The sequence below is a fragment of the Pempheris klunzingeri genome, chromosome 5 (assembly GCF_042242105.1).
Source record: "Pempheris klunzingeri isolate RE-2024b chromosome 5, fPemKlu1.hap1, whole genome shotgun sequence".
NCBI lineage: Eukaryota > Metazoa > Chordata > Actinopteri > Acropomatiformes > Pempheridae > Pempheris > Pempheris klunzingeri.
Genome location: NC_092016.1, coordinates 11,928,756 through 11,950,028, shown reverse-complemented (window position 1 = coordinate 11,950,028; position 21,273 = coordinate 11,928,756). Strand labels below are relative to the sequence as shown.

Genomic DNA, 21,273 nt, shown 5'->3' with positions numbered 1-21,273 from the left:
AGTTTGAAACCACTGATTTATTTATATCACTGAACTCCAGCCTGAAAGTATAAATTTATGCCTTGGGTTTGGCAGGTGCCCCCTTCTTTCCGGGCTTCTTCTTGGGTTTCAGCATCTTGGCCTTGATCTATGGAGAGAACAAACAAGATTTCAAAGTCACAATCAAAGGTTACAGTCTACAGTTTTTGCTTCAAACTAGAATTGCTTAGGCTCTTACCGCAGGGTCATGCTTCAGGACGTCTTGCTGTCTTGGCGTAAGGGTTCAGTTTGAGCATTATCCTCAAGTTCTTCAGAGGATTCTTCTTCAGTACTCTGCAGTTGATCTTCTTGCTGTAATGACAGTATAACCCAGGCTTAACAACATGAACTTCTACTAAAGTGCAAGTCAGTAATGAACATTGTGCCGCTCAGGACTTCCATATAATCAGGGTTCAGAAACACGGACCTGAAGTGGAACATCATCATAGTAGACGAGCTAAAACAAGTTGGAAGAAGGTAAAGCGAGTGGTGCTTACTTTGGTGTACGAAGGGCTTTCTGGATCTCCTCACTCTTCAGGATCCTGCTCAGGTCTGTGTTGGTCATCTTGTGCATGGGCAGGCTGGAATAAATAAGACATTAAGAGTTTAATTCCTCAGGCTGAAAGTTATGAAAATAGTTAAGTGCCAAGTCTTCATATGCTCTAACTCAGAACTTCTTTAAATATCACAGAGTTTCAAAAACACGGACCATGAAGTGGAAGCTCATCACTGTAAAACGGTAAACACCAGTTTTGCTTGTGCTACACTATGATGCTCCTTATATACTCACTTGTAGCAGAAGCAGGTGCCGTACAACTCGTCCAGCTTTCTGAAAGCAGTTTGTTCACGTTCTGCAGAGATAGAATTGTAGAATAGAACTGTTAAACACTTGCAGGCTAAGTCGTCTTGTTGCTTCTTTTAAAAGTTTACTTTGATGACCACAGATACAAGATTCAGAAATCATGCAAGATGCAGTCATTATCTAACTGCGTAAATACAGACCTGTGTAATGAATAATAAAACTAATACTTTCTGCATTTGAAGCACACATCTTTCGTTATTAAATATACAGACTTTATAACAATTTTCTGTGTTAATCAAGCTAATGAATTCTACATTTCAACAAATAACACACCTTGGATACATCTGAAGGCTTTGGTGACACCAGCGTCCTTGGATCAGTCCGACTACCCATCTGACCCTCATCTGTATGCACACGCTGAGGTGTAGACCCGAGGGAAGATTATATTAGTTCAATATGTCATTAAAGAAACCTAATAAATGTACAAAACCTGAGCAGTTACTGAGGAAGATGAATTTCTCTCAATTCTTCTGGAGGTCATAGGTTCAGGTTGCATTTTTAATGCTATGCTGCAAATCATACATCTTTTCCAGTCTCTTTACTCAGCCTGTGGTCCTGCCATGTTGTTTTCTGCCTGTCCCAGAGTAGGACATGGTAAATGAATTCACCTAGTAAGGGGAAGTCTTTGAATTTAGAGCCATTCTTCCTTCATACAATATAGATAAACCTCAAAACATCCTTCAAGCTGAAATCACAACTTTTAACTCTGTAGCCATTTCAATGGCAAACACTGTGCTCTAACGGAGTGCTGAGTCAAACCAAGAGAGAAAATATTAAGTTTTTATTACCTTCTTGATGTCATTCCAGGCTTTAAGATTTTTCAGCAGCAGCACTGCCTCCGTGGTCTTCTAGTAGCCTCTCAGAGCTACCCAGGATATGTAGCTCTGAATTTCAAGACTTTCAATAAATTCCATGCAGGAGAAATATTTGAACTATTTACTGGCAAACAATGAATAACCACATTGGACCTACCCAATATTAAGGGCACTAGAGATGTGTCTCTCCATTGCAGATTGCAAACCTTTGAGAAAGCAGACCTCAAACAGCTGAATTCGCATTTATAGCTGTGATCTGTCTTTCATCTCATTAGCAACCTTACACACCTTTGCTTTTCTTAAAAAAGGTGCATCCCTTTATCAGTCCACAACAGAGCAGGTTGACTTTGCTGGCTAATTGTGCAGTGCCGCTGGACTCAGCCTGTGACACCCACAGTGCAGCAATGTGAAACCTGTTCTGCCTATAAACCCGACATCCCAAAGTCCTTCAATGATTGGATTTCTACTATGGGTGAAGTGTATTTTATTGTACATTAAATGGATTTAAAAGTTGTGCAATACTCAGTTGTATTCTTAGTTTATAAATCTACATTCCAAGAGAAAATACGTACCTAGAGCTACATTGCAGGCTTGCCTTTTTAAATGACCAAATTAATTATATAGGCTACTTAACCTGTGTGCTTAATGTTCCTCTTTACATTGTGTCCTTACAGGACATCAATAGATTAAAATCTACATTAAAAATAGCCCTGAATGAGCCTTGAATGACACGTCTGACTCATACTTTTGAAACCACTGATTTATTTATCACTGAACTCCAGCCTGAAAGTATAAATTTATGCCTTGGGTTTGGCAGGTGCCCCCTTCTTTCCGGGCTTCTTCTTGGGTTTCAGCATCTTGGCCTTGATCTATGGAGAGAACAAACAAGATTTCAAAGTCACAATCAAAGGTTACAGTCTACAGTTTTTGCTTCAAGCTTGAATTGCTTAGGCTCTTACCGCAGGGTCATGCTTCAGGATGGCATGACGTCTTGCTGTCTTGGCGTAAGGGTTCAGTTTGAGCATTATCCTCAAGTTCTTCAGAGGATTCTTCTTCAGTACTCTGCGGTTGATCTTCTTGCTGTAATGACAGTATAACCCAGGCTTAACAACATGAACTTCTACGAAAGTGCAAGTCAGTAATGAACATTGTGCCGCTCAGGACTTCCATATAATCAGGGTTCAGAAACACGGACCTGAAGTGGAACATCATCATAGTAGACGAGCTAAAACAAGTTTGAAGAAGGTAAAGCGAGCGGTGCTTACTTTGGTGTACGAAGGGCTTTCTGGATCTCCTCACTCTTCAGAATCCTGCTCAGGTCTGTGTTGGTCATCTTGTGCATGGGCAGGCTGGAATAAATAAGACATTAAGAGTTTAATTCCTCAGGCTGAAAGTTATGAAAACAGTTAAGTGCCAAGTCTTCATATGCTCTAACTCAGAACTTCTTTAAATATCACAGAGTTTCAAAAACACGGACCATGAAGTGGAAGCTCATCACTGTAAACTGCAAACACCAGTTTTACTTGTGCTACACTATGATGCTCCTTGTATACTCACTTGTAGTCAACCTTCAGGGAAGCAGGTTTACGCCAGGTGCCGTACAGCTCGTCCAGCTTTCTGAAAGCACTCTCAGTCCAGATGCAGAAGCGTCCGACATGACCACCAGGGGCAAGTCTCAGGAGGTTCAGTTTGTTCACATTCTGCAGAGTGATGCCTTCATAATACAACAGAATTGTTAAACACTTGAAGTCGTCTTGTTGCTTCTATTAAAAGTCAATGTTTACCTTCACAGATGCAACAAGATTCAGAAATTAACATGCAAGATGGAGTCATTCTACACCTGTGTAAATATAGACCTGTGTAATGACAGCTTCTCATTCCCACTGTTTTACTGTGTAGGCCACCACACTACCCAATTCCCATTTTCATTTAAGATTCCAATACCCACTGCACAAGGACTATTCATTGTTAAATATTCAATACAAAGACTAATAGTAGTCTGATTACCATTTACCATGTCCAACATAGATATCCAAAGATCCACAAAGATCTTGTGACTGTTTAAGGCTACCAGAGCTTGTTCAGAATTCAGCACACATCAATACCTTGTGACAGCAGGCAACTGTCACTGTTGCACATCCACATTTCAACAAATAACACACCTGGGATATTTCTGAAAGCTTTGGTGACACCAGCGTCTTGGTTGTAGATGATGCATGGTCCTCTGCGTTGGATCCTTCTGCGATTCCTCATTTTACCCTTACCAGCACGCATGCGCTGAGAGGCATAGACCTGAGGGGAGGAGCTTTGTTATTCCAATATACCTTTGATTTCTATACTCTTCATTCAATATGGATATAAACACTAAACATCACTCAAGCTAAAATCAGAACTTTAAAGTCATAATAGATGATTAAATTTGAATCATGCGTTCCCTAATTCAAGCTGAGAGAAAATGTGACAAATAGTAAAAATTACCTTCTTGATGTCATTCCAGGCTTTAAGCTTCTTCAGCAGGAGCACCGCCTCCTTGGTCTTCTTGTAGCCCTCAACTTTGTCTTCAACCACTAGTGGAACCTCAGGGATTTCCTCAATGCGGTGACCTGACAGACAAGACCATTATGTCAACCACAGATGCCCACACACACCTTGTGACTGTTAAAGGCTACCAGAGCTTGCTCAGAACTCAACACACATCAATACCTTGTGACAGCTTAAAGACAGCAGGCAACTGTCACTGTTCACAGGATCAGACGCAAATTACACCATCATGGCAAGTTAGATGTTAAGCTGCTCTTTAAAAACTGAGCAGAATATAGATTTCTAAGACCATATACCAGTATTATTTGGATTCTGTAACAAAATTGTTTTGAGAGCTTACCTTTAGACATCACAAGAGCAGGAATGGCAGAGGCAGCCACAGCAGAGCAGATGGCATAACGCTTCTGAGTTGTGTTGATCCTGCGGTGCCAGCGACGCCAGGTTTTGGTGGGGGCAAACATGCGACCTCCGCGACACATCTAGATCAAAGTCAAGGAGGTTTGACAACTACTAAATTTAACAGTACCTTAGTGCCCAATACCGTGCCTGCTCAGACTCAATGGTCGTCAGTCATCTGTGCCAGCATATGACAGTAGGCATTCTGTCACTGGTTACAGAGTCGGACGCAAATTACACCATCACTGCAAGTCTTTTGGTTTTAGTTTGCCTTTGCGGCATTATAAAAAAAAGGGAGACAAAAATTTAAAGCTTCAATTGTGGTCAAAAGGATACATTGCCAAAAGCACCCTGGCCAGAGCGGTGAGTACCACCACCTCTCACACGAGGGATACGGGCCACAGCTCTTCCTGTACCCCAAGACTCTGCACTGGTCTGGTGACCTTTAACAAACAATTAGACAGAATGCATCAGATTTGTGACAAGGTTACAAAAGGCTGTACTTTGATCAATATGCCGGGTCAAGACAGGCATGTCCACTCACCTGCCAGTTCGCTGACAGCATAGGGCTGGCGGCTGTTCTTGCGCATGTTGGTGTGAACAAAATTCACAACATCAGGGCGAATCGGAGCCTTGAACACAGCAGGCATGACAACATTCTTGCCTGAGGATTCTCCTTTCTCGGAGTAAACCGAGATCAGGGGTCGGGCACAGGCCTAGGAAGAGAAATGAACAATGAGCTTCAGACGGGTGCAAAATGTTGGTTTTAAGAGTGTAATGCATAGTCTGTACGATGCAGAGGCTCTTTAAGGAAAAACATGAATTCTTAAAAATAAAATAGACATATCTCCAAACATGTGCGTGTAGTCACACTGCTAACTTTACTGTCAGTCTGAAGCAACTCGGTGGAACTAGTATTGTCAAGTGCACCCCACTAACAGCAGGGATTGCTCGTAAACGTCCCGTTTTTAAACAATTTCACCGAGAAATCCGCCTCTGATGGCCTAAGCGCTGGTTGATTCTGCTAACGTGACTTAGCATACCACTTAAACTTTACCTTCGCCACTCATTACAGATGGCGTTCAAGCTTTTACCAATATAAATAGACGCAAATGCCGCGAGAAGAGGGCTATATAGATAACCCATCTAAATAAACGTTGTCTGCTGCCTGCTCGTTAGTGATCCACCACTGAGGAGGAAGCCACACGTGTAACTTGGTTGAAGCTGCTCATCCAAAATGGCTCCTCGTGTTAGCTTCGCTAGCCTGGAGCTTTCCAACTTTCAGATCTAATAAATCTTGATTTAAGCTTCCCTGCGACAGAAAGTACCGTCCTATTTGTAAAGTACAACCAATAAGATAAACTCCACATGTGATATAGCGCGTTACTGATAGTATGACTGTAATTTCTCACCATTTTCGTTAATTATTTTTCGGCTCGCCGGGAACCACGCTCCACACACTATGGCGGCCACAGTAAAAAGGAAGTTGGTGAATCTCCCTCAATGGTTTATGCCTCCGCCGCGACGAACATCACTTCCGTCGTCTGATGTTTTTCCATCACTGATTTGCTTGCCACAAAAAAACACACGTGAAAAAACGTGTAACGATTAAAAAACAATGTAGTTAGCTTTTTGAATCAAATTCTCAACGCCAAACAAAACCACCTCAAAGTTTGTTACTAAAGTTGGGACTATTTCTTTACGTCATGCTGGCGCAGGGTGAACGTAAAGGCGGAACTATTTTCTTGATAACATTTTTTTCATTAAAGCATCAGAATTTATTTTCATTTTTATTTCATGTGTCGTGACACTATCTAAACACGTTTCCGATTTCATTAATGAATTTCTTAAATATAAATGTTTGACAACAAACTGATAACCTGTGAACTCGTGACGTCACCGCCCAAATGAGCGCGGGACAGTCAAAATATCAACACTAGCAGCCCAAACTTCACCACAGCCGCCAGTAAAAATCTGTTAACCTCTTTTTTAATATATACTTTCTCCACTTTAGTTGCTCTGTAACAGGAGGTCTGTGTTACAATTCTGCAATGGGCTCAAAGGTGATATCAAATGCTACGGAGTTCTTCAACATTCTTCGGTGAGTTCGCCTGTTTCTATTTCTTAGCTTTTTTAGCTAACGTCAAATCACCGCTAGCAGTGAAGTTAAGTAAAGTTTCCAGCCTTTACTTTACCACTTATCTTGCCGAAGTAGTCATCGCTAATTTCTGGCGTTTTATGTGTTTTGTGCTTTTTGGTCGAAGGTCCCTTCAAAATGAGGAAAGCAGTGATCCGTGTACATATGAGGTAATTTCATTTTGGTAACATCTGGTGTGTCTGACCTATCTCTGGTAGTGGTGCTGATGGAGTGTCTGTTGGGTTTCAGGACGACATCCAAATATTAAAGATGAATGGAGACAGAATCCCTGTGCTGAATATGTACTGTGGTAACCAGCCAGTCTTCATCTGTGAAAAAGTTGTGAGTAATGTTATGATCCATTGAATGTATTCAGGATGTCTGCAAGCCCTAGACAGGTATTACTGTAAATAAATGAACACATGAACATCGTGTTGCATTTTAGATGTCTGCGGTGCATGGTTCTTCTGATACGTCATTAGTTGCTTAGGATGTTTCTGACATGCTAATGTTAGTATGAGATGGTGCACATCCAGTTTAACAGCTGAAATGGGAGTCAGTATCCTCCACTAGCACTGAATTTCAGTCAAGTTGCCATTATTGTGTTTTACATGAAGATACCAGCGTGTGCCCCCATACAGTCTTATTAAAAAGAAAACCCTCACTAATGCTTGTCATTGGATCATGTTTTTATTTGTTGATTTCACAAGGTTCCAAAAATAAGTCAACCTGATGATCATCAAATGACTGAAACATCAAACTGCACTGATGATGATGATGATGATGGTGGTGGTGATGATAATGGAGATGCCAGTGCACTCCAGACAGAATTGGGACCACAGCCGCTCACAGTCATGAAAGCGAGGTGACCCATGCCAAGAGGTTTAACATTTCATTTGAATAAAGTGCTGGTAGGATTATACAACCTGTGTATGTGATACACTGTAGGTGACAGTCAAAATATAGTATTTTTTTTCTCTTTTTGTAGACAGTTGCTGTCTTGGTACACATTATCTCAAAATGTGAATGTGTCAGCCATGGACAACAACTCTGCCTTACACCCTCTGTGGGTGCGATGTGACATGTCTGATCCAGCTGGAACAACCTGGTTTGGAGCTGAAACAGTCGGCATAGGCAATAAAGTCTCTGGTGTCAAATTATACTCTGTTACCTGCAAAGGTATAGCTTCAATGTTTCATACTTATTTAAATGGCCCATCCTTTAATCATTGTCAGTAAAGTGAATATTTGTTATGAATGAACTCGTGTGATTTTGATGTTTCTGCCAATTATTTGATTCCAACTTAAATTTTGTCAGGCTCAACTGTGGACAAAAGATCTCTCATAACCTTAGACGAGCTTAAACAAGAGCACAAGCAAAGGCATCACCCATCCTCGGTAAGTGAGTGTGCATCCTCTTGTAAATCAGTGCGAATGAATGATGTTCATTCAATTACCTCTGCCAATTGCTTCCAGATGGCGATTAAAGGCAATGCCAGGTTCACCTTGTTTGGCTCCACTGTTGTTGAGAACACCATGATTGAGTTACAAAGTAGTGTGACAGTGGATTTCAAATGGAGCCATGTGGAGAGTATCCTTGAGACCCCACCCCTGTCCTCTGCAGCGACACTGGTAAGCTCCAGTAATTCATACTCCAAAACATACTCTTTCTATACCATAAATACCTTTTAATACCATTTGAAATACAAAATAAAATAGTGCATTTTGTTCACTTGCTCTTTTTTATCTTTGTTCATATGCAGAATATCAAAGTTGCCAGCGGGGACATGCGAAGCCCAATGTTTGAGATTTACAGGGAGCTAGATTTTCTTCAGGTTGGGTTCATCAGTCCTCTGGAATTTATGACTGTGAGTATCAGTACTCAAATAAACAACTAAATATATCAGATACTTGTCATTTCAGACTCTTGCTGATGGTTTGAGAACTGGAGAAACTGAATGGATAGAACCTTTGGAAAGCACATCAGCTATAAATCTGACCAAGGCCTTCCTAGAAGGTATGTGCTTTGTTAAATCAATGCACTTTCTCTATGATTAAATGTTAATAAGCAGTTAAGAAGGTTGTTTTCTTTTTTTTATTGTTCTGTCAGAGCTTCAGAGCACTGCAAAGACACTACAGGACCAGGCTGCAAAACCAGCTGAGGTATTTTCGTGTGAAAATCAAAGGATTTCTCACGATGTCAATAATTTCAGAAACAAATGCGTTGGATTTTTTGCTTTTTCATCTCTTAAAGACCACAAAGGTGAAGTCTGAGACGGAAAATCCCATTTTCAACTCTATCTTGGAACGAGGCGATTTGGATTTTGTGGAGCAGCTGTGGGTTCGGATGAGAAAGAGTGAGTCACTTCCTCCATTAATTTGATTTAGCAATATAAAAAGACAGCGACAACCATTTTCCTTCATTTTTATTTTTTCATTACAGGTGTGACTTCGTATCAGGACATCGAAGGCTGCCTGAAGTTGGTCATCGAAGCTCTAAGATATGGTGACATCAAACCCTGGGTATGAAATGAAGTGGCTCCTGAAAAGTGTTTATCACTTAGAAAAGGCTGTTCTGTGTAAAGTTTTTTTTGTTTTGTTTTGTTTCAGATTCACAGAGACAGCAGCAGCTCCCTCAGCAAGCTCATCCTACAATCCTACCACCAGCAGATTGATCACGTGTCTCTCACAGGTGTCACCCCTGTCCACATGCTGCTGGAGATGGGTCTGGACAAGATGAGAAAGGATTACATTAACTACCTCATTGGTAACCTCTTACTCATGACTCTGAGTCTCTATGTTCTTCACATGGGATTATACATTTTACAGTAATATGATGAGAATTATTGAGCCCAAACTTTGCTTTGATCTTCAACCATTTTCAACTGTGTTTTTTTTTTTTCTCAGGTAAAGAATTGACAACTCTGAACCACTTGGTAAGCTTAGAGCGAAGACTATTTTCACTGACAACTATTTTCAGATGACTGTGACCAAAAACAGTTTGAATATTTTACTCCACAGTGTTATTACCTGAGCACAGAGGTTGATCTGCAGGAGCAAGTGATCCGACTCAGAAAACTGCACCATCTGCTGGAAATCATTATGACCTGCAGTACTTTCCTGGGTTTGCCCTATGACCGTCTCTTCCTTCTCTCACAGTAAATCAATTTGGCTTTTTCCAGTGATGCATGAGTGTGCAAAATGTACTCTCCTGAAGATGACATTAAAGTAGATTATTTCTTTTCTCATAGATCATGTTTGCAACACTACAAAACATACCCTTATGATGAGGAGCACGAATTCAAACTGCCAATCAAACCCACACTGATCGGCCATTTCTACCAGAAGTAAGGAATACAACACCTTGCACACTAACTGCTTCTTTACATCCAAATAAAACTTCAAATGTGTCATTTTTGTTTCACCTACAGAAGGTAGATAGGACTTATATGATTGGATTTTGTACTTTGCAGTATTTAGAGCTGCCTTCTTGTGATCAGACTAACTGCAAAGTTTTACCGGGGCTATTGTTTCCTCCCTCATGTTTTGCGTGTCTCCACAGAGAGCACCCAGTAGTGTGGGGGGTTGAGGTGTCCAGTGGCAATGGTCCACGTGAGGTCCGGACATCCTTACAGCTCAGTGACAGACCACTGGTTGATCATGTCATCTTTGACACAGGTGATCTCAACATACCGCTCCAAATATTTTGCATGCCATAGAGTTATAATTGGTTACTGTCCCAGTGAAGTAAATGTAACATTTTCCTTCTTGATGTTCCATCTTTAGATTACACAAATGAAACAGTGAATGGGGACTGTGAGGATCCTGCCTTCTTCTCCACCAAGGTGTGCTGCAGTCACGTCAATTTTGCATGAATTTGCAGAGAGCACGAGTGAACAACAAAGGAGGCGTTTATTGTCATGCTTGATATTCTTGTGAGCAACGAACGTGTTTTAAAACGGCAGAAGAACTAGCCAGATGACCTTGCGCTGCATCACAAAGCCATAGGGTTTTCTGTTAAAATATACTGTATTTTTTGTCAAATGTTTTATATTAATAACTTAAGGTCCCTTCCATGTATGTTATGTGACAATGTCATGAGTTTTTTTTTTTTTAAATGCATCTTTCGCATTCGCTGAATTTTTCTGTGTTCAGTATAGCAGTAAAGAGATTTTGAGGAGTACAAAGTACGGTAGATCACAAGTGCTGTTTGCAATGGCAGTATTCCACAGCAATATTGTAATAACAAAAATCCAACATGTTGCAGGGCTAGCCACATTGTGTCTGGTACTAAATTCATTAATATTGGCTAAACCAGTGGGTTGTTTTTACAGCAAACACTGAATCCACATCAAATTATTGAAGTCACAAATTCTCTTGAAATTCAGTTCAAATAATGTATTTATGTTCACACATGATCAATTAAAGAAATGATGCACTTACAATAATAGCGAGTGTTGATGTTTGTGATTGTTAACACACACACTGTGAGAGCTCCTTTCTAGTTCCGCCTCCGCAGCAGGAACATAAGGAAGATGGCACTGAGCAAAATAGATAGTGTGCACACGGTGGGAACAACGATCTCAGTTACCATCTCCATGTGGCTGGTCAGAGGGTCTGCAAAGCGCACACACACACACACACACACACATTAACAACTCACTGGCATTATTATGTTGTTCAGACACACCTTGTGAAGCGAGTAATGATGCTCAAGCACAGCACTCAAAGGGTTAATATTTTTCCATAAATCAAGTCATCCTCTGATTTATAGTGAGCATGAGTGATTCCTTACCATGTATAAGTCTTAGAATATTGGCAGCAGTACTCCGCTGTTCCTCTAATAACAAAAAAAAAAAAAAAGAAGGTACTCAGAGTTGATTAACGGCACTTTAACCCTTTGAGAACTGCATGCAGTTACTGGGGAATATTTCAGAAAGCATTTGCACCACAGCCAGATGATGTTTAATAACTTAATCTGAGATGTTATTTACTATGACTAGTCATTAACAGGCATGGCTGAATCATGTTCCTGAACCTCATGCTGACGTTTTCTAAATTAAAGTCAGATCCATCGCAGACACTTATACTGCTATTATGTCATCTGAGGAAATTTATAATCCTGCTTTGTGAAATACCCCATGGGCACAAGTCCACAGATAAGCTTCATGCTAACTGAGATTTTGTCAAAGCTGCTGTGAAATCAAAAGGGCTGTTATTGGTTGCAAATTGTATTAAAGCACACAAGTAAAACTTGATATGAAGATGTAGTTGCACGCTGTGAACAAGGAGTACAAGCTGTTTCAGAGACACGTCTTAGTGTTAAACCGCAGAGGCTTCATTCTGTTAGTCAGATTTAAAACTGCACAATCACAAAGCAACAACAAAAAAGGACATTAATGAAAGACATATACCCTCAAGTTCTAAACTTCATCATGCACTGGCCAAACCTTTGGCATTTCTGCATGTTCCTTGGATTTTCTTCTAGCTGGAGGGGCAAACAAAGAAGATATCTCAGATATTCTGTTACAGATTTTGTTAATTATGTTTCCATTATCATTATTTAACTAATAATTTGTTCATGTGTTTTCTGAGGTGCTTAAAGAACCACAACACATATCCAAGTCAAATTTAAAATCTATTGGCATGTTTTTGATATTAAGGTCAGAATCTTTATTTGTTTACCCCAGCTAGTTGTTCACCTCTGATCACTGAGAAACATGGCCAGGGACGTTAAAGACAAACTGACCTGCAGCTAGGAGCTGGTTGCTAGAAGAACAGGTCTCAATAGCCTTCCTCCTCCAGTTCTCAACCTGTTGGGTGCATTCACAGCCGATTATTTTTGTGGCACAGTAGAGCATTAACCAATTAATCTTACTGTTTTCATTCCAGGGGAATATGTAGTGACCACGTCATATCTCTTACCTCTCTCTGATTGGGAAAGCCACTGGAGCTGATGATGCGTTTGTAAAACTGAACGGAAGCTTTGGGATAGCGAGGCTTGTTTTTGTTCCTGAAGTCCACATAGTACAAGCCAAATCTCTCGGAGTAGCCTTCATCCCACTCAAACTTGTCCAGCAGGGACCATGCAGTGTAGCCCTTCACATTGACTCCATCTTTGATAGCTGACAAACGCCACGTAAAACAGAGTGATTGGACCACATGAATTTGATTAGACTTCGAATGGATTTGCTTCAAATTACCATCTAAAAGAAATGCACAGCTGCCTATACATATGAACGCTCATTCACCTTTCAGCATCTCATTGATGTAGTCTTTAAAATACTGTATCCTCCACTCATCACACAGCTCTGTGCATAACATCTTCTCAGAGACTCCATTTTCAGTCACATAAACCATTGGGTTTCCGTACTGGCTCTAGATGGGGAACAAATCAATATCGTGTATTTAGTTGCCTTTATGTAATTTAAATAGGGTTTCAGATCATATTAGCTACAGCGCAAATGTCAACAAGCCTGCTCTGCATCATCCACTAAGTCACCTTGACAAAATTGAGCAGACGTCTGAAACCCCAAGGCACAGAGTAGAGCCACTCAGACCCGGGATCAGGCCAACGTGGGTCGACAAGCTCAGCAAGGTCACGGTCAGAAAAGTAGCTGCTGCTACTGCGACCCGATGGGTTGTTCTTTTGGGTGATGTAGCGGGTGGTGAAATGGCCAATGCCGAGGAAGTCACAGGTCCCCTTGATGTAGCTCTTCTCTTGAGGGGAAAATGTGGGCAGGCGAGACGTCCCGAGGCCCTGTTGGACACTTTTCCTCCCTGCACTCACACAGTTACAAGTAGTGATTAGTTCATTCTCCAGTGACCAATATTACGTGAGGATTAGCTGTTTACAATGTAACTTACCAATGAAGTCTTTCATCACTTGAGGATAGTCTCCATGAAAGATGGGTGTGGCAAACCAGCCCAGGTAGAACTGAACATATCTCTCAGCTGCTTCAATGTCTTTCTGGTTGCTGATATCCACTGGCTCTCCCCAATCTCCAGACAGAGAGATGCCAACCAGACCTGCAGATGTGAACAGCAGCTCTGAACACTAAGACAGACAGCACTGAATGCTTGCATTAAGTCAGTTTGAAGAGTTTGATGTTGTTTACCTTTTTGCTTTGCCCTCCATTGTGTATCATAACTGTGCCAAACCTTAGCATGTGCCTAAAGTGTGAAAAATATGTGAGGAATATGCTTTGCATTTCAGTTCAAGGTCACACATTAATTGCTGAGTGTTTTTGCTCAACTGTATATGTATTTTCCAACCTTGATTATGTGATGGGCAGCTCTGTATGCCCCTGTTCCTCTCAGCCTCAGTCCAGGAGCGTGCTCACCTGTCTCATAGCCTTCAACTGCAACAGACTGGGGCAGATTAGCAGTTTGTGGAGTATTAGTGTGATATTAGTACTTTCAGTAACAGGTAGATTCATAGGAGAAAAGGAGAATATACATGTTACAAGGTGGGTGCAAATTATTTATTTTGAACCTACCCATGGATTGTTGAAAGTGATCCAGTACTTGACTCGGTTGCCAAACCTTTCAAAGCACAGGTTAGCAAACTCATTGAAATAATTGACCATGCTTATATTCTGCCAACCACCATATTTCTCTTGTAAGACCTAGAAAAAGCAAAGAGGACAGTAGCTCAGTAAAGAAGAATAGCGTAATGTAATGCAGAAAGGCTGAAATGAGGGATTACTGATATTTACCAACCTGTGGGAGATCCCAGTGATACAGAGTAACTATGGGAGTGATCTTGTTCTCCAGCAGGTGGTCAATCAAGTCCTCATAGTACTGTATTCCTTTTTCATTTATATGGTCAGCTGCAAATGGCATTAAAGTGTAGATAACTCCACATTAAATCACAGACACCAGTTCAGTTCCAAAAGGCTTGAATTAAGAGTGGTTACTCACATTTTATACCAGTGGGGATGAGTCTTGGCCAGGATATGGAGAAGCGATAGTGGTTAAGCTTGAGCTCCTTCATCAAAGAGACATCATCCTGTACAACACAAACACACGAGGAGAGTGAAATGTTTAGATTTCCTTTTTGCCCTCCTCTGTTCTCTCCAAACACAACACACCTGATCGCCCCACCTTCATTTTGTGGTAGCCCTCACAAGAGGAATCCCCAGTCTCGTTCAGTTGGATTTTGCCTTTCTTGTGACTGAACACATCCCAGATGCTCAGTCCTTTTCCATCTTTGTCCCAGGCTCCTTCTGTTTGATAGGCTGAACTGCCGGCACCCCATGAAAATCCTAATAAATACATCAGCAACAACCATTCAACTCTTAAATGACCAGCTCATAAGAGGGATAAATAAATATCCTAATATATGCTTTGAAATGTTTTCCATCTATCCTGCTGAAGAAGTTGTTTACCAGCTGGAAAAGTGCCATAATAGAAGGAGCCGTGGTTGTTCTTTGTCCAGTCGAAGTCCTCAGCCGAAGACAGACACAGCACCAACATAAGCACATGACACACATTGAATGCAGAGCGGGGCAGCATGGTATTCCTGAGCCTGCAGCACAGCCACTGTCTGGTTCTGCTCCAGTCCCTCACTGATGTCTGCACACAGATGAGAACCATTCAGCATCACCACTCAACCACAATAACAAGCTTGATCTGGAGAAAACATGTTGCTCTATGCAAGATGCATACACAGACACGCCCACTCCCTCTTTTATCTAAAAATTTGTCTGAATTAGTAACAGAAATTCTAACGTAATCACAATAAATTGTCATCAAACAGTCTGAATGCATCAAATGTGATGGACTACAGGGGGGGTCCCACATCCATAATGCAGAGCAAAATACCCCTTTTCAAACTCAATGGAGTGTGAGCTAATCTTGCTGAGGCAGACAGATCCCATACAAACTATGGTTTCACCTCTGTAAGCAAAGTTAATGTTACAGAGGTTGATATATTTACACTGCACAATCACATGACAGTGGATGAACCTTTCCACACAAACACTTTCCACACCAACTTTTATAACCTCATCATTTGACAATTATAAGGCAATGAATGTTATTTGTTACACTGGCATGGTAAATGCTCAGATGTGAGTGCTCACAACCCCATACACACATAATTCTCTCTGCAAATACTTTCATTTCAGGGAGCATATCACATTTACGTTTTTATAGCTCTGCACTTATCATATAATGTAAAATAAAACACACTGCATTATGATCACTTTAATTAAATCAGGAATATGGTAAAAACCTAGACATTCAATATGAACTCTCTCTCTGCAAATATGACTACTAATTGTAATACACATTCCTGACCATGTTTACCTTTGTTTTTTGGCAGATATATAATTTTCTCCCTTACGTATTTTTCAGTATTCCCCTGCAAATTAGTTTTTAAATCACGTATGCAACATCCATTCCATCACTCCATGAATTTTGACTCACAACAGTAACGACACTGAATAAGTCCAATTACCTGTGTACCTTATGAAGAACTCATTTGCAGCAGGTGTGTGTGCTGGGCCCAAGTCCCTGTCTGACTGAGAGCTCTCCTGGAACAGCAGACCATGTAGAAAGCTGTATATATCTATTGGTGCAATCTCTATTGTACCTTGCCTGTTGTAGCACCACCCTTCTCCAGAGCTGTCCCTTCTGTCAGTGTGAAAGCTGGCCTTATTGTCAGGCTCGCTGTATTGTTTTAGCTGTTTAGAAAATGCTGAATGGTTTGCTAGTGGAAAGTGTTTGCACTGCATTACCCATTTGCCTGGGTCAGGTTAGGACAATTTCTACATAGGTATTATCTTAATTGAGTATCTGAGAAGCGAACTAAAAAAATAAATTTGTCCTCACATTAAGTAAATGTTCATTTCATCTGAAAAAAATATAACTGCATGTTAGGAGGCATATTGGTGTAAAACAATAAGTGCATATTGTAAAAATCAGTCAGATGAACCCTATGCAAAACATTTTATTTTGTGCTTACGATCATCATTTCTTTCACAATGCATACACACTATCTTCTTATATGGCCCAGCCATACATTTTAATGCTAATCCTGAAAATGCACAATATGTCTTGTAAGCTATAAGCACCTAATAACACTGTCTTACTGCATGTCAGTGAGACATTTCTCACCAACTTTGACACATGAATTCTAATGTCGTTTGAAGACCCAAATCAGGCAAAGGAGAGGATACTGTTAGCACCACAAATCATTACACTGAAAGTTACTCACTCCATCAAAATAAATTAAACGTCCTAAGTGATGGTACGAAACAGGTGAACAAATAAACAGATGTCCGTTTACATGTGGCTCTTCTTCAGTGGTGCAAATATTGAAGCCCCCCGAAACACTGAGAATCTCAGTAATCATCCTCCTCCTCATCCTCCTCAGGCACAAACTCAAGCTCATTGTCATCTTCTTCATCGTCCTCTTCGTCTTCATCCTCCTCATCTTCTTCCTCCTCCATATCGTAATCTACCGCAGCATTCAGCAGCAGCTTGGTTCGATTGATCTCGCCCTCATCGTCAAGGTTAATATGAACCTGAAACAATGAAAAACAAACATATAACTGTTGACCACTTTAAAATGAAATCTTAAAAGAAACTAAGTGTGCAAGACAGCACTTTCAAAGCAGTTAAAGAACGGGAGACAAAATTGGTCAAATAATATCATGCAGCTAATTTTCAGTAAGAAATGTAACTTTACTCTCTGCACTCTGTGAGTGGTTTTTAACTTTGGATTTTCAAAGACAAAAAGCACCTACGGTATCTGACTCTTGTAGTTGTAACTTCAAATAAAAACTTTTCATGGGCATAAGTGGTTGTGCCCTAAAAGTAACTAGTAGTAATTTGAGTCTAAACGTGATAGCCAATCAAAATCATGTCTAATGTGTAATACATTAGCATCAGAAAGGAGAGGCATTTCTAGTTCTAGTTGTCTAGACAATACAAATAAAACCCATTTATAAAATCACATAATACTAAGTAATTCAATCTCTGAATTACTGAATGATACCAAAAAGCTTCCTTAAAAGGTATGTTATGTATGTTTTTGAGTAAAAGGAACAAACTAAAATGTTTTAGTCAGTGGCCCACAAATTAATTAAAAATAAGCAGCAGTATTTCTGCAAGAGAAACATGATTACTTGGCGATGTATGCCTTGGTCGTACTGTATGTGAAGTGGGGTTTTAAAGAAATCAGATTACTGCAACCCACAAAACATGTTAACCGATTTCACGTTTTAAGGTTATTACTGAGTAACCTTTTTTGTGTGAGGAAGTAAATGTACTCCATGAGGTTATGCAGGCCTGCAAACATCCCTAGCAGGACAGTACAGTAGTGTAGTGTAGTGGAAGTAGTGAAAATACCTGATCATCAATTTCAACAAACCAAATGAAGTGTTAATTAACAAATAGAAGCAAAATTATCATTGAGAATATCTTATTATGACAGCTTGTGACCTCTGAGGATTTAGCAGGATCTTTCTGCCGATTTACCTCAGTTTCTGGGGTCGCGTGAGAGACTCCTTCTTCTGTTTGAGCATTAATGATAGATTTCAAGGCCCCTTCTTCAAACTGAAACACAAAGTGAACGCTTAATACATTAACCACATGCACCGCAAATATAGACATAAAACGTAATACTGTGCGCTCTGTCTCTCTCTCTCACCTTCAACCTGTTCAGCTGGTCTTGTAGCATGACTTTGATCTTGAGGAGAGTCTCCTCTTCCTTCTTCAGCTCCTGCAGACGGCTGTGCATCTTTGCTGGCACTGCTGCAGTCAGACCATTCCTAAACACTGACAGGGAAAGGACGACATCAGTAGTCAGGGACACAGTGCCATACAGACTTTATATTGGTTACAAAGGGGACTGGGGTGGCAACCTGTCAAACTGCGTCTGCATTATAACTTATATTGGACAGCAAAAAATTTCACCATATTCAACGAGAAAGTCTTACATGCATGCTAGTCCAAACTGTACTTTTTTTTTTTTTGCTCATTTGCCGTTTCATTCTGTTCCTGTCCCACTCATTTAGATTTAATTCAATAATGTGCCAATTCATCAACCCTGCTAATCAGCTACAACTCACTGTAACACTTAATCGACTAAAATGAAGTATTCAATAGTACAATAAGCCAGTACATGTTAACATTTAGGTAAGAAAGGATCGGCATTACACGTACACAGCAGTACAGATTGTGTTAAATTTTAAAATTGGTAAACAGGTCGTATTGTTACTGCTAGCTACGGAAAAACAAAACAGCGGTACCCCAACATGACACTTTATTTCCACACATACAAGTATAAAACCGAGTTTGAGACTGTTACCTCTGTTTAAAATTTCTGCCTACAGCTCCATAATAACGTCGTAATCGGTGATACACAAGATAAGGCGCTCCGGAACGCTTATATTTTGAATACTGATGTCTTGGCTGCTGTGCTACAGCTAAAGCTGCTAGCTAAAGTTTGGGTCCTGTGGTTATCACTGTGCGTCATTTCCGGGCTTAGTCTACATTTAGGTACTGTCGGAAGTTTGCAAAGTGTTGTCCACGGGAAAGAACGATAGTCAACAAGGACACTTAGAGCAGAGTTTTACCAGCCAGACTGACTCACTTTTGTAATTTAATTAATCGTTCATCAACAACAACCATTAATGATAACGTCTGACAATGTGCGTCATTCGCTGTCAAAATGCCCGAAGAATTTGTTACCAGAAAAGTAACTGGACGAATTTGCTTTCTACAAAAATATATCACGTTGTTAGGTGTTTCATTTTGTAGTTTAATTGTATTTAAATGTTTATTTTATTTTCTTTCTTTCTTTCTTTTTTCTTTTTTTTAAAAAAAGAAGCAATTGACAACCAAAAGTACGACCTTAAGAGAGACACCTGAATGCAGCATTAATAGTGTAGTAACGTTGAGTGCGGCGACATCTTGTGGTTAAAAGAAGGTAATGGCCGCTTTGGGGTGAAAACAACATTGTTTGGTAAGTATTTGAATAAATATTGAAAGAAAAACTACCTTCTTGGAATATGTAGTATAATGTCAAGTTTAGTAGCTAAATAAAAAACAGTTAACGACGTTAAATTCCTATCTTTAACGGCGCCGTGTGGTCAGTTTGACCAGGTGAATGAGTTAGCTAGTTTTGCTAATTAATCATGGATGCATAAAGAGAAGGCAGCTATTTCTTTCTCGTCTGTTATCAATGGCCGTCCTCCTTTCCAAAGAAAGGTTTGAAGTGGCAGGTGTCAACTTTACGGCACTAGGAAGCCTAATTTGTAACAAATGTAGTTCATGGTGTTAGTCTCCCTCATAAAACATAAGGGTCACACTATTGGAAGGCAAATAGGCCTTAAAAACGAGGCCTGCCTGTTACTTCACCAAACTGTATGCAGGGTGTAACTGAGCTAATATTCAAGGTGTAAATTTGCCTTTCATGCTGGCATGACTCCAGATAGTGGTTTTACTTCATGATTAGCAGGATTACAGGTTGAGTGACACTTGAACAACAAAGATTTGCAAACATGCTTTGATATTACATTTGTCTGAATTATCTGTGAGAGTTTTTAAGCATTTTCATGCATGTTAAGAAAGCAGGGATGCATTTCATAAAGAAACACCTACGATTTCTGTGTATGCTCAGTTTGACAGTGATGGAGCAGCCCTCCATATTTTGTCAAGTATCTGACCTGCCCCATAAGCAAATATTCAGCCGCCTTGCACATTACCTCCGAAGCATGCAAGTCCCCCCTAAATCTCCCAAACCCCCATTACACTGAAAGGGAGCAAGTAACGTAGATAACGAATTCAGTGAAAACTTAAATAGATCACAGATGGAACTCATTGATGTGAACAAGATCTGAAACGGCTCTTAATCAGTCTTCAAAAAATGTTAGAAGAGCCCATTAGGCTCTTTATAGGATTCCTTGACTAAGTCCATCCAGATGTGTGCATTGATAATCACAGCACGCAGGCACGACTGGAGACTAACAATGGAGCCCAGCCAAAAAGAGGCATACCTGTCTCTGTTCACACACACATGAAAACAGGACTGCTGTAGGACGTTGATTCCTCACATTTCCTAAACCAGATGCCCTCTCTTGCTGTGCTAGATAATAATGTCAACAGCACGGGTCATTACTGTGTGGTGAAAGGTAATGCCTTGTCAGGACACTTCAAAAGGAGATGATGCATCTTATCTACAAACAACAGAATTGTAACATTTTGTCAAGATATTGTTCATACCTGCTCCACTGATTATATAATTGCTTTATTCTGAATACTCTTAACATGGACTCAAAAAGGGATACAGTAGAGTCATGTGCTATTTTATGTGTTATCTGGATGGGATATAACTCTCTTACCCTCATTGCACTTGGTGAATGTTCATAATGATCTGCATGCCTCTTTGTATGCTCTCAAATCTTACCTTACAGGATGTTGTTCAGTCATCATCCCTTCTTTTTGTGTAATCTGTGTACAACACCAGTATCTTGATCTTTGTGTCTACAGTTT

General features: G+C 40.3%; 4 protein-coding genes and 6 non-coding genes across 10 annotated transcripts; 1 reads left to right on the top strand and 9 right to left on the bottom strand.

The window, feature by feature from the left end:
• Nucleotides 1-403: 403 nt before the first annotated feature.
• LOC139202079 (small nucleolar RNA SNORD18) lies at nt 404-470 on the bottom strand. The gene has a single exon (XR_011584344.1). It is a non-coding gene; the product is annotated as a small nucleolar RNA SNORD18 (small nucleolar RNA).
• Nucleotides 471-681: 211 nt separating this feature from the next.
• On the bottom strand, nt 682-753 carry LOC139202077 (small nucleolar RNA SNORD18). The gene has a single exon (XR_011584342.1). It is a non-coding gene; the product is annotated as a small nucleolar RNA SNORD18 (small nucleolar RNA).
• Nucleotides 754-2,440: 1,687 nt separating this feature from the next.
• Nucleotides 2,441-6,132, bottom strand: rpl4 (ribosomal protein L4). The gene is made up of 10 exons (XM_070830541.1): nt 6,045-6,132; nt 5,177-5,348; nt 4,969-5,075; nt 4,577-4,715; nt 4,174-4,298; nt 3,858-3,987; nt 3,253-3,409; nt 2,961-3,044; nt 2,655-2,775; nt 2,441-2,564 (listed from the first exon to the last, which is right to left on the bottom strand). Exons 1-10 carry the CDS (start codon nt 6,045-6,047, stop codon nt 2,493-2,495), a joined length of 1,110 nt encoding a protein of 369 aa, XP_070686642.1. The 5' UTR covers nt 6,048-6,132; the 3' UTR covers nt 2,441-2,492.
• LOC139202078 (small nucleolar RNA SNORD18) lies at nt 2,849-2,915 on the bottom strand. The gene has a single exon (XR_011584343.1). It is a non-coding gene; the product is annotated as a small nucleolar RNA SNORD18 (small nucleolar RNA).
• Nucleotides 3,127-3,198, bottom strand: LOC139202076 (small nucleolar RNA SNORD18). Its single transcript, XR_011584341.1, has one exon. It is a non-coding gene; the product is annotated as a small nucleolar RNA SNORD18 (small nucleolar RNA).
• LOC139202080 (small nucleolar RNA SNORD16) lies at nt 4,372-4,471 on the bottom strand. Its single transcript, XR_011584345.1, has one exon. It is a non-coding gene; the product is annotated as a small nucleolar RNA SNORD16 (small nucleolar RNA).
• LOC139202082 (small nucleolar RNA SNORD16) lies at nt 4,784-4,882 on the bottom strand. The gene has a single exon (XR_011584347.1). It is a non-coding gene; the product is annotated as a small nucleolar RNA SNORD16 (small nucleolar RNA).
• A 488-nt stretch (nt 6,133-6,620) lies between the features above and the next one.
• zwilch (zwilch kinetochore protein) lies at nt 6,621-11,272 on the top strand. The gene is made up of 18 exons (XM_070830206.1): nt 6,621-6,733; nt 6,897-6,939; nt 7,019-7,111; nt 7,480-7,634; nt 7,758-7,948; nt 8,087-8,166; nt 8,245-8,400; nt 8,532-8,603; nt 8,692-8,785; nt 8,879-8,931; nt 9,023-9,125; nt 9,212-9,291; nt 9,379-9,535; nt 9,676-9,704; nt 9,790-9,926; nt 10,020-10,115; nt 10,331-10,446; nt 10,555-11,272. Exons 1-18 carry the CDS (start codon nt 6,684-6,686, stop codon nt 10,641-10,643), a joined length of 1,794 nt encoding a protein of 597 aa, XP_070686307.1. The 5' UTR covers nt 6,621-6,683; the 3' UTR covers nt 10,644-11,272.
• Nucleotides 11,269-15,285, bottom strand: lctlb (lactase-like b). The gene is made up of 14 exons (XM_070830207.1): nt 15,159-15,285; nt 14,875-15,035; nt 14,692-14,779; nt 14,491-14,600; nt 14,268-14,396; nt 14,044-14,139; nt 13,887-13,941; nt 13,636-13,797; nt 13,271-13,548; nt 13,020-13,146; nt 12,694-12,893; nt 12,518-12,581; nt 11,564-11,608; nt 11,269-11,385 (listed from the first exon to the last, which is right to left on the bottom strand). Exons 1-14 carry the CDS (start codon nt 15,283-15,285, stop codon nt 11,270-11,272), a joined length of 1,758 nt encoding a protein of 585 aa, XP_070686308.1. The 3' UTR covers nt 11,269.
• Nucleotides 15,286-16,707: 1,422 nt separating this feature from the next.
• Nucleotides 16,708-19,230, bottom strand: snapc5 (small nuclear RNA activating complex, polypeptide 5). Its single transcript, XM_070830209.1, has 4 exons — nt 19,088-19,230; nt 18,428-18,555; nt 18,256-18,333; nt 16,708-17,300 (listed from the first exon to the last, which is right to left on the bottom strand). The coding sequence occupies exons 2-4, from the start codon at nt 18,515-18,517 to the stop codon at nt 17,118-17,120; spliced, it is 351 nt and encodes a 116-aa protein (XP_070686310.1). The 5' UTR covers nt 18,518-18,555; nt 19,088-19,230; the 3' UTR covers nt 16,708-17,117.
• Nucleotides 19,231-21,273: the final 2,043 nt, after the last annotated feature.